We start from the raw sequence: 12,780 nt of genomic DNA, 5'->3' as shown, positions 1-12,780 counted from the left end.
GTATCCACAGGAGTAGCCGGTCTGGATGCCGGCGGTGGTGGAGCCGATGGCAGCTTTGTGTCTGCTGGGATCTCCTGTGGGACCTGCGCAGCCGCGCTAGGTCCGGGCGAGGGCTCCGCTTTCTCCGCTTCAGGCCACAGGCCCTTAGATAGCTCCTCCTGACAGGCCTCATACAGCGTCGGTGACAGCGGGGCGGTGGTGATAGACGCTGCCGGTGGTATTGCAGCAGCTGCAGGCTCCACAGGGTTTGCCTGGGGGAGATCCAGTGCAGCAAGGTGGGTACCCGTGACTGGGGTACCACGAGTGTAGGCCCCTCCAGGGTGGGCTGCCACTTCCTCCATAGCGCCTCCTGCTTCAGCCGCAGTTCATGAGTCAGCCGGGCAATCTCCTCCTCCAGCTGTTGACAGTCTAGATCGGAAACCTGATCGGAGCCTTCAGCCATTGCACCTGGGAGATTCAACTTAACCTCCCTTCGCTCTTCAGGCCTCCTCTCTCCTTCCATCATGGCGTTCTCTCCTTTCTCTTCCTGTCTCAGCTCTTTTCCCACCACCGGCTCCCGCCCCTCCATCTGGGGGCAACGTCTTTTTCCTACTCCTCCATACCAGGCCAGTATACAAACCCCTCGGGGGGTGGGCCATGTTGCTGTCGCATAGAAGTTCAGACAGGGGAGGCCCAAGACAGATCGCGGACTTTTCTTAGGACCACCCATATTATCACGCCCCTCTTTCCCGCGCTGGCGGCCATTTTTAGCATTCTTTTTACAGTTTATCAAATTGGGTCTTTTGCACATTTCCACAAACTTTTAAGTCCAATAAATCATAGGCACACAGAACCTGGTGGCACCAGGCTTCGTCATCCTGTTCGTGATGTCAGAAAATGGGTCGCCCTCCCAGGGCTGTGGGGTACTCGGTACCGGGCCCGATGAGCTTCAATGGGAGATGTCACGGCAGCTGGGACCCAGCCCGTGGCCCTGGGTGCCCATTGTAAAAAGGGGTGTTGTTGCAGTGTGCTTATGGTGATGAAAGTTTATAAGTGATTCGTGACGCCACTTGTGGTGTTCAGCAATGGAGATGTAAGCCGACGCTGCAGACAGATCCTCTGGGACAGATGTTGTGGTGCAGCAATGATGTTACAGCCCTCCACAGGCAGCGCTGTAGTCCCAGGGCAGTGTAGGTGAAGTGACACTTAGATGGTGTAGTGTCAGGCGCAAGGAATGTAGCAGTGCTGGGCAGGTTGGCGCAGGAATAAGTGGAGGACACCAGGGCATGTAGTTCCAAAGCTTTACTCACAGTCTGTTGCAGGTACAGGTGCCCGCATCCGTGCCATGTCCTCCTGGTCAGGAGCTCAGCCAACTTCCAGGCAAGATGAAGTACTTCTTTCCAACACTCCGCCAACATATGTGCCTTTTCTGAACATCTCCTCTTATAGCGCCTTTGAATGAAGTACTCCTAGTACTGAGTTACACTGGAGTTCCTCCTGTCAGATGTTCATATGAACTCTACTTGTATGGCAGACAGCTGTAGCCTGCTTCGGGGACTCCTTGCAACTAAGTCCCGGCTCTCTCGTATGTTGCTGTTGTGCCCCCAAGTCTTGTGTGGGAATAAAGTGGTCACTACTTCTATTTCTACGGTGTCTGCTGCAGGACCATTAGTATCCATACAACCTCGGGGACCGGACCCCGGCCTTGCGCTTAGAACTTGAGAAGGGTTCTCCTCTAACCCTAGTCCTTGTTCTCTTATTCTCCTCACGTTCTGTGCTAATCCTTCTTCCCAATGGAGAATCAAGCTTCATTTCTCTGTCCCTTTCCTGTGCCAGCAGACCCAGATCACTGTAGCCTGCTGCAGCACTTCCTTCTTCCATCCCTCTCCCGGGGATCTTCTCTGTCTCACTCTCTGTCCTTCTACATCTTCACTCACTGACTGAATGAAAGACTGACTGACTGACTTGAACTCAACTCTTCCCGCTTTATTATGTGAACTAAGCTCCACCCACCTCCCAGCACATTTTGTGTTCCAAGCAGGGAGCCACCAAGGGGTGCTATGCTACACTCCAAGCAGGGAGCCGCCGAAGGTGCTTTGCTACACTACTTTGTGGTGTGAGGTGCAGGTGTTGGAGTGTGGTCAGGTGTCTCCACCTTACCTGGATAGTGGGGTACCACACCTCAGGAGGAGGTGTAGTACCTCTGTGGTGACTGAACCCTCAAGGGTGCCACATGTATAATGAGAGGCTATTGGTAATAGCACTGAAGATTATTAATAGTGAAATACAAAACAGAAATGGTTAAACTGAAGAATAAAAAACCTCTGAAAAGCTGACATAACTTTCGACAAGTGCCCCCTCAACTCTTTTAAACAAAGTTACATTTAAATGGTATCTGTGGCAAAATTTCTAATATATTTTCTTTGGATATTCTTACAAACAAGCCGATAATTATAATTTTATATTTATATTTGGAAAGAATAAAATAAAGAGAACTCATGAGACAGAGGCAAAAAATCTCCCCAGACTCGCGTCACCTGGCACCGTGCCTTCTATTAGTATATATATATCTGGACATAAAGCCATTGTGGCTCACATTAATCTTGTGTGACGACCACATAGCGTGACGGTGAGGATCACAACCTCCTCTGGGACATTTCTACACAGAATAACTAATATTCATGAATTCTGCTCTAGATTTGCTGATGAACAATGAGACAGACATATCTGCTGTAAGTATTAGCAGGAAATCTCCAGATATGATCCTCACTGATGGCCGCTGAAGATTCTCTATAATTGTGTGATTTGAAAAAATAAGTAAATGTCTTTTCATTTTTACATGTCTAATTAAAAATTCGTATGAATCTTGACCCCTCGCATATAATTATCTGATGGTTCATAGTCTTCACCTTTTACAGTTACTTTGGCCTTTTTCTAACCAATATACACAACACTGTATAATATCTGTTTTTGTTTTATATTTCTCACCTTAAAAATTACAATTGATTTATAGTTTGTTCATTCTGAAATGCAGGAAAGAAATTTGACAAAGGTCACGGAGTTTTTTCTTTTAGGATTTCAAGGCAACCAAGGTTTCAGAATTTCCCTTTTCTGTCTTCTCCTGGTGATTTACTGGGTGACAATATGTGGGAATCTCCTGATCATCACCCTGGTGTCCACCAGCAGGAACCTCCACACCCCAATGTACTTCTTCATCTCACAACTGTCCATCAGTGACATCTTGGTGATCTCAGATATTGTCCCCTACATGCTCCACATATTACTGAATAATGGGGGGAACATTACTCTTATTGAATGCATCACTCAGTTATATGTTTTTGGCGCCACTGAATCATCTGAATGTTTTCTTCTCGGTATGATGTCTTATGACCGATATGTGGCCATCTGTAATCCTCTACGTTACTCCACCATCATGACTAATAGACATTGTGTGATATTATCTATTACATGTTGGCTGTTTGGATTTTCTTTTCTTTTTATTATTTTAGTAAAAACTGCAAAACTCAATTTTTGTGGTACAAATATCATTGACTATTTATTCTGTGACATGGTCCCATTACTAGAACTTGCCTGTTCTGATGTCTTCATTATTCACTTGGAAATGTATCTTTTGTCTATTCTAACTGTAATTATCCCAACCACATTAATTGTAATATCCTATGTGTATATTGTGTCAGCAGTGTTAAAGATCACATCCAGTACCGGTAGACAGAAAGCCTTCTCCACCTGTAGCTCCCACCTCACTGTGGTCGCCATATTCTACTGGACAATTTTTAGTGTTTATGTCATCCCAACAAAAGGACGAACACTGACCATGAGTAAGATCGTATCTCTGCTATATACTGTGTTTACTCCTTTAGTTAACCCCATTATATATAGTCTGAGAAACACAGATATTCATAAAGCCATACAGGAAACACGGGCTAAGCTCATGATATAGAAAATTTCAAATTAGTCAATATTTATTGTCAAGGATAGATACATAGATAGATAGATAGATAGATAGATAGATAGATAGATAGATAGATAGAAAAATAAACACACATATGAAAGATAGACTCACCAAACCCTGACTGATGCAGTAGCAGGATGCAGCAGACCTCCATTGATAAAGGCTGGGGAAGCACAGGTGCAAACCACTGATGAAAACAGCCAGTAACCCAACAAATGAGGAGCTGGCTGCCTAGTGAGAAAAATGCACAAAAATAAGGCTTGCATAGGACATCAGTCACACAGATATCTTTTTATCTTTTTGCACTTTTTATCATTTTTGCAGGATGCAGCTGGGCCTCTTCATGTTGGCTTGGTTTTTTCTGTGTGATGCATGTATATAGTGCAGGACAGCCCGCCTGCTAATAATACGGGTGTGATCAATAGGCTGGTCAGACACTTTGCACCGCACTGTGTGGCTGATGTCCTATGCATGCCTCATCTGTGTGCATTTTTCCCACTAGGCTGGCAGCCCTTCTTTTGTTGGGTTACTGGCTGTCTTCATCAGTGGGTTACCCTTTGTGCTGCCCTAAGCCTTTGATTAAGTTGCAGCTCCTACAAGCAGAATAACCCCACTCAGATGGTCACAATCCTATCAATCTCGGCAAACACTTTTTTCCAGTAGAGCTCCAGGTGCGCTGAACGTCTGTGGAGAAAATCCCTTTTGGTCAAAGGTTTCATCCATTCTAAGTTTCTGCTTAAAGCATATTACGTGGACCTTTTCCTCTCCAAGCAAACTTACTTCACCACCCTCATCACCTCACTATCCAACAATCCTAAATTACCATTTAACACTTTTTATTACCTCCTTAACCCTAAAGTGCAGGCACCAAGGAATAATCTGGACATTTATTTAAAAAAAATGCATCACATGCTACAGGATATTGTCCTCCAAACCACCAATTTCTCGGCTTCTTTACCCTTCAGGACTTCACCAAGCTCACTTTCTGTCTTTGAACCTTTTACATAAGTAGAGATTACCCGGCTCCTCACATTTTCTCACCCTATTACCTGCATCAGTCATTTTAATCCCTTACATCTCCTTTAGTCCCTCTCTCTGGTTGTCATGATTCACTTAACTAAAATATTTAGCTTCTCTCTTTCTTCTTATATCTTTCCTTTCTGCTTATAACATGCTGCCAGAAAGCCGTTACTAAAAAAAATCTATTGATCAGAACTGCTTTGTCAACTACAGGTCTGTCTCTCTCCTGAACTTCTGAAACAATTGGTCTACTCTCATCTAATCTGCTGTCTCTCAGATAACTTTTGACACTTTAAAATTGAGATTTTGCTCTTAACACTCTACTGATGCCCTCACTGAAGTCTCTAATGATCTAGGAACAGCTATGTGTAATGGTTACTACTCGCTGCTGATTCTACTGGATCTCTTGGCAGCATTTAACACCGTGGATCACCAGCTCCTCCTCAACATTGGTTCAGCTCTGTCAGCCTAAAGGACCCAATTTTCTCTAGGTTCTTGGTCCTTCAGTGTAACTTTTGCTAGCTCCTCTTCATCTCTTCTCTCTTTCTGTTGGGGTTCCTCAAGGCTGAGTCCTAAGCCCAATTGTTTTGTCCTTATACACCGCCCCTATGGAGAAAAGTCAGCAGATTTGGCTTCCATTTCTATACTGATGACACACAATTATACAAAAATATTCAGAAATGAGAGTCCTCTGTGGTTGATACCACTCAATGGCTAACTTAAAAGATGGTAACAAATTGCAAGCTTTCGAGACTACTCAGGTCTCTATCAGGCAAAGACTGAGTAGTCTCGAAATCTTGCGATTTGTTGCCATCTTTCCAGTTAGCCATTAAAAGTTAACAACCACCGAGGACTCTCAATTCTGAGTATTTTTCTATCTACTGGCTAACACGGTACAAAGATATATAAGTTTTCTGTACCCAATTATACACAAATTCTCCTGTCTGCTCCCCAGCATTAGTACAGAATGATGGCAATTGTCTGTCTGCTGTCTCTAACATCATTACCAAAACAGGCTAAACACACACTTATAAATTGGCTGTGCTGCTGGGAAGAAGTCTTTTGCTGCAATATTAATTACAAGGTTCTTTATTGTCCACTATCATTTCAATGTCGTACTGGCATCTTTATCAGGTGTAACAAAAAACCCAACAACTGAATAACTAAACTCATTTTGCTTCCCCCCCTCTTCTAACCTACTGAAACTTGAAATTGCCGTTTCCATGAAGGGTTCAACTACAATTTCCAAGCAACATGAGTTACATTTGATGTAGATCTTTCATTAATCTCCTACGTCCTATCACTCGAACGATCATGTCCCATATAATTCAAAAGCATCTCTTGATCTTGACCTTTCCTTACCTTTGACTGCAAAAGCTCTCACTTTTGCTGTGGATTACTGAATCTCTCTATTAATCAGTCTCCCTATCACTAACCTCTCCAATCCATCATAAATGCAGCCAGGATCATATTTCTGTCCAAACATTAGACTGATGCAGCCACCATATGCCAGTCTGTTTGTTGGTTGTCCACCAGCTAACTTATCATCTTTACACACCTAGCTCCAGAGAGTCCTGCACCGCCATGCATTCCCTCCGTAGTCTATGTCTACCACCCTACCCATGCACTCCGTTACACTAATGACCTGAGAGTAAGGGTACTGTTACACTTAAAGATGCACCAGCAATCCCGACCTTGACAGGATCGCTGGTGCATCGCTACATGATAGCTGGCGAGCTGTCACACAGGCAGCTTCACCAGTGATCAGCACCAGCGAGAACGCTGGTATCTAAGGTAAATATCAGGTTACTAAGCGACGCGCGTCACATAGATACCCGATGTGTACCTTAGAAACCTGCGTGCTCGTACCGGGAGCTGCGAGCACGCAGATTTTTAAGGTACACATCGGGTAACTAAGGGAAGTGTGCCGCTTAGTAACCCGGTATTTATCTTAGTTACCAGTTTCCAGCGCCTGCTTAGAGCGCTAGGAGCCTCGCTGATTGTTGGCTCCTGCTGCCACACGCAGCAATGAGCGCTGGCCAGCGGGAGAGCAATGATCAAGAAATGGCCCAGGATGATAGTGCACAATCATTGATACCCAGCGGGGAGGCCGGTCGCTGATCTCCGTCACACACAGCGATCTCACTGGTGAGAGCGCTGTGGCGTCACAAAATCAGCGATCTCGCTAGCGATATCGCTATGTGTGATACTTACCTCCGACAGTCTCCCCCGCTGTCTGTCGTTGATTGCGCGAGATCGCGCAGCTCCATTTCTCGTCAGGCACTTCCTGCTGGCGCCGACGAGCGACGCGTGGACGTGGGCGGGAGGAAGTCAGGATCGCCTCGTCTGAAAGGTAAGTAACGACCGCTGTATCGCTGCTGCATCGCTGTGAGATCTGCCTGTGTGGCAGCTCACTAGCGACCATTTAGCGATGCACCAGCGATCCTGACCGCGTCGTATCGTGGTCGGGATCGCTGGTGCATCGCTAAATGTAAAGGGGCCTTTAGTAGCACCTTGTATCTGCACTTGTACAGACCCTGGCTGCTAATTGGTTCATGCTGATTCATTAGAATGCCCCTATTTATTACATTGAGGTCTGGACTGTACACAAAAAGAAAGCTCTTGATATTTATCTTTTGTGTCACCCCTATTTCTTCAAACATTGGAAGCTTATGTATAGGGCCCTCATTCCTCTTGGTATGTGTTGAACTTTGTGTTATAATCTAATCACATAGCTTGTTTGCACAAGTGCCCTCTGAATTGTACATTGCTGTGGAATATGTTGGCTTAATGGCAATAAAAATGAATATTATTAGGGATAGGAGGACCTGTGGATGTTCTGTTTGGGTACCTGAACTCAAACCTAGACCTCAGTCAAATGAATAGGAGGCCCGAACATCCCACAGCTCTCACACTGTCATTTGTGTGACAACGCGGAAATACCGGGTCTGATCGGCGGTTGCCTCATTAATCTTACATGTTACTGTCCATCAGAGAACTGCGGTTCCCACGTTGCCATACAGATGACAGTGTGTGACCCATCAGCTGTGACCAGTAGTAAAAAGGTTACCACCAGTCAGGCATCAGCTGATGAGTACTACTCTCATCAGCATACGCCTAATCCCATTGATAGCAGCGAGAAAAGGCAAGGCTGTTGAGAGTATTCACCAGACGACACCTGTGTATTGTAATAAAGATATGAGTGGGATATAAAATCAGTGCTGTGCATGTGTATTTTACTGTCCATGTATTTATTGAATTAGAAAATTAATTTAAAAAATGGCTTGGGTCTTACTTATTTTTAATAATCAGCTGAGGGAAAGCAGACAGCTGGGGGCTAGTGTTATTATTCTATGAAGGGGCCACTACACATGGCTATTACTATCAGCCCATAGCTGTATGTGTAGCCTTTGCTGGTGGGACCGCAAAAGAAATTGTTGTGGGGCTCCCTATACTTTACCTCTATATCCACAAAGGTGGTTTGCACGTTAATGACCGGGCCAATTTTAACAATTCTGACCACTGTCAATTTATGAAGTAATAACTTTGGAACTGTCACGGCACCGCCAGACTCAGGGCCTGCTGTCCCGGCCTAGGCCAGTAGGAGGCACCGGACTATCACATCACCGTCAGACTCAGGGCCTGCTGTTCCGGCCTCGACCACTAGGAGGCGCCGGACTGTCCTATCACCGTCTGAACCGTGGCCTGCAGTTTCGGCCTTGGTCTCTGGGAGGCGTTGTGCTTCAACCCCGAGTGATGGCGGCGATAGTCATGAGGCTCCTGCGCAGGCGTCTGCTGGACGCAGGCTTCGCTCCTCGGTCAGTCATGAAGGGGCTGGTGCATTACCATCCAGCCTGGTCCTGGGGGCGGTCCGGATGACATCATCAGGCCACGGGCCTGTAAGGGATGACCTGATCCCTCAAATACCTTGGGACTGCTCTTGCAGGCCGCCGGATATATTCTTGGTTCCCCTGCGTGTTACTGTGTGAATTGCTGTTGACTGACTCTGACTTTTGCCTGGACTTATGACTCTGCTTCTGCCTAACGATTCTGTACCTCTGCTGCCCTCCTGGTTTATGACTCTTACATCGGCCTGGATTCTGACTCTGCTTCTGCCTAACGACTTTGTACCTCTGCTGCCCTCCTGGTTTATGACTCTGACTTCGGCCTGGATTCTGACTCTGCTTCTGCCTAACGATTCTGTACCTCTGCGACTCTCCTGGTTTATGACTCTGGCTTCGGCCTGGAATCTGACTCTGCTACTGTCTACTGTTTTTGTACCGTTGCTGCCTGACTGGTTTAGTCTCGGATATCATTGCCTCTGTGTCCTGTATTGGAACACCTTTCTGGCGACTGTCCTGCTCTGGTCATTGCTCCTATTCAGACAGTGCCTCCTGGGCTCTGCTATAAATCCAGATCCCTGTATTGGGGTAAAGGGTATCAGTGTTTCTCGGGGTGCTGTCTGGCTGCAGTCCAGACCGCAGGCAGACGTCACATTATATCCGGCCCAAAAAATAAAACGGCTTTTTGTGTCTATACTTAACACATATAAAAGCAGTTTTCCTTACCTTTTTTTTTTCTTCCTCCTGATCTGTTTAATCAGTTACTGGGAGCTCGCTGGTTTACTAAGCTTGACCTCCGGGGGGCATATAACCTGGTCCGCATAAGAAATGGGGACGAATGGAAAACGGCCTTTAATACACCCCTTGGCCATTTTGAGTACCTGGTAATGCTCTTCGGACTCAGTAACGCTCCTGCAGTATTTCAGCACTTCGTCAATGATATTTTCAGAGATATTTGTGGGGTGTATGTCGTCGTATATCTGGACGACATTTTGATTTATTCTGCTGACCCTGTGACACATGCTCAACACGTCCGTTCAGTACTGCAAAGACTGCGCGAAAACTCTTTGTTCGCGAAATTTGAAAAATGTGGTTTTTTTGCCGAAGAGGTGCAGTTCTTAGGATACATGGTCTCAGGCAAGGGGTTCCGCATGGATCCCGCCAAGATTCAACCCATTAAGGATTGGGTACAACCCAAATCGCTGAAAGCACTACAGCGATTTTTGGGATTTGCGAATTATTATCGCAAATTCATCAGGGGATTCTCAGAGATTGCCAAGCCACTCACGGACCTTACCCGGAAAGGGGCGGATGTGACTAATTGGAATCCTGAGGCAACCAGGGCTTTTGCTACACTAAAAGAGTGCTTCGTGGCCAACCCGGTGTTGATTCAACCAAACTTGGACCACCCGTTTATTGTGGAGGTAGATGCCTCCGAAGTCGGAGTGGGAGCAGTGCTCTCACAAGGCACTGCATCCCTCACTCAGCTTCGTCCATGTGCCTTTTTCTCCCGCAAATTCTCTGCCACGGAGAGTAACTATGACATCGGCAACCGAGAATTATTGGCAATTAAGTGGGCCTTCGAGGAATGGCGCCACTTCCTCGAAGGCGCCAAACACAAAGTTACGGTTATTACCGATCACAAAAACCTAACCTACCTAGAGTCGGCTAAAAGACTAAACCCTAGGCAGGCCAGGTGGGCCTTGTTTTTCTCCAGGTTCGATTTTTTAATCACCTTTCGCCCCAGAACCAAAAATGTGAGGGCAGATGCCCTCTCCCGCAGCTTTTGTCACACACACACCAAGGACTATGAACAGCTCCCATATTGGCTAATGGCATTGTCGTGTCGGCAGTATCTCTGGACCTTCTGGAGGAGATCCGTAGGTCATCAGAACAAGCTCCTGACACTACGCCCCCCAAAAAATTATTCGTCCCAGCTACCTTTCGCTTACAAGTGTTAAAAGAATCTCACGACTCCGTCCTGGCAGGCCACCCTTGTCTCAATAATACCACTAGGCTGGTAACCAGGAACTTTTGGTGGCCAACGGTGGCCAAGGACTGTAAGGAGTACGTCTCAGCGTGTGAAATCTGTGCCCGCGCCAAGTCCCCCCATAACCGTCCTGCCGGCTGGCTTCAGCCCTTGCCCACCCCTGAAAGTCCATGGACCCACATCTCCATGGACTTCATTACAGACCTGCCACCCTCCGAGGGGAAAACCTGTATTTGGGTGGTGGTGGACAGGTTCAGTAAACAGTCTCACTTTGTTCCCCTGTCCGGCTTACCCAACTCTGAAACCTTAAGTAAGTTGTTTGTTCTTCACGTTGTACGTTTGCATGGCGTTCCGGCAAATATCGTATCTGACAGGGGTACCCAGTTCGTCTCGAAGTTCTGGAGGGCGTTCTGTAGACGTATTGGTGTTGAGTTGTCCTTTTCCTCGGCATACCATCCCGAGACGAATGGTCAAACTGAGCGTGCCAACCAAACGCTGGAGCAATACCTCCGCTGCTATGTCTCAGCACATCAGTCGGATTGGGTGGAACATTTGCCATTGGCAGAGTTCGCTCTCAATAATAGATACCAAGACTCCATCAAAACCACGCCCTTCTTCTGTAACCTTGGACTACATCCGAGCTTTGGATCATTTTCGGCCAAGATGTCGGAAATCCCAAGGGTTGAGCAAAACATACATCGTCTAAAGACTATTTGGTCCGAAGTAAACTCTAATTTAAAAGGGGCTCAAATTAGACAGACTTCGGCAGCTAATAGACGACGATCCCAGGGGCCGCACCTGGGAGTTGGTGACAAGGTTTGGCTCTCTACAAGAAACATCAAACTTAAGGTACCGTCGGCCAAACTGGGTCCCAGGTTCATCGGCCCATATGAAATATTAGAGGTAATTAACCCGGTAGCGTTTCGGTTAAAGCTCCCGCAGTCTTTTAAAATTCCTAACGTTTTTCATAAGTCCCTCCTCAAGGTATACCGCTCCCCAATTCGTCCCATCCGGTCCCCTCCTCCTCCAGTTTTGGTCAAGGGCGCCTTAGAGTACGAGGTCCAAGGCATATTTGATTCCCGTCTAGTGAGAAACTCGGTACAATATTTGGTGCATTGGAAGGGCTACGGCCCAGAGGAGAGGTCCTGGGTCCCCGCTAGTGACATTCGTGCTAAGCGCTTGATTAGGAGGTTTCACCTCCTCCACCCCGACAAACCGGGTTTTGAGGGTCCGGAGGCACCTCTTAGAGGGGGGGGTACTGTCACGGCACCGCCAGACTCAGGGCCTGCTGTCCCGGCCTCGGCCAGTAGGAGGCACCGGACTATCACATCACCGTCAGACTCAGGGCCTGCTGTTCCGGCCTCGACCACTAGGAGGCGCCGGACTGTCCTATCACCGTCTGACCCGTGGCCTGCAGTTTCGGCCTTGGTCTCTGGGAGGCGTTGTGCTTCAACCCCGAGTGATGGCGGCGATAGTCATGAGGCTCCTGCGCAGGCGTCTGCTGGACGCAGGCTTCGCTCCTCGGTCAGTCATGAAGGGGCTGGTGCATTACCATCCAGCCTGTTCCTGGGGGCGGTCCGGATGACATCATCAGGCCACGGGCCTGTAAGGGATGACCTGATCCCTCAAATACCTTGGGACTGCTCTTGCAGGCCGCCGGATATATTCTTGGTTCCCCTGCGTGTTACTGTGTGAATTGCTGTTGACTGACTCTGACTTTTGCCTGGACTTATGACTCTGCTTCTGCCTAACAATTCTGTACCTCTGCTGCCCTCCTGGTTTATGACTCTTACTTCGGCCCGGATTCTGACTCTGCTTCTGCCTAACGACTTTGTACCTCTGCTGCCCTCCTGGTTTATGACTCTGACTTCGGCCTGGATTCTGACTCTGCTTCTGCCTAACGATTCTGTACCTCTGCGACTCTCCTGGTTTATGACTCTGGCTTCGGCCTGGAATCTGACTCTGCTACTGTCTAC

General features: G+C 47.2%; 1 protein-coding gene across 1 annotated transcript; it reads left to right on the top strand.

Moving 5' to 3' along the window:
* The first annotated feature begins 3,007 nt into the window (after positions 1-3,007).
* LOC141050054 (olfactory receptor 11L1-like) lies at positions 3,008-3,940 on the top strand. Its single transcript, XM_073546888.1, has one exon. The coding sequence runs from the start codon at positions 3,008-3,010 to the stop codon at positions 3,938-3,940; it is 933 nt and encodes a 310-aa protein (XP_073402989.1).
* The last annotated feature ends 8,840 nt before the right edge of the window (positions 3,941-12,780 follow it).

This window comes from Dendrobates tinctorius, unplaced genomic scaffold (genome assembly GCF_039654945.1).
Source record: "Dendrobates tinctorius isolate UK_male_01 unplaced genomic scaffold, ASM3965494v1 ptg000151l, whole genome shotgun sequence".
Classification (NCBI taxonomy): Eukaryota; Metazoa; Chordata; class Amphibia; order Anura; family Dendrobatidae; genus Dendrobates; species Dendrobates tinctorius.
Note: the sequence above shows the minus strand (reverse complement) of the source record. Positions and strands in the feature narration are given on the sequence as shown.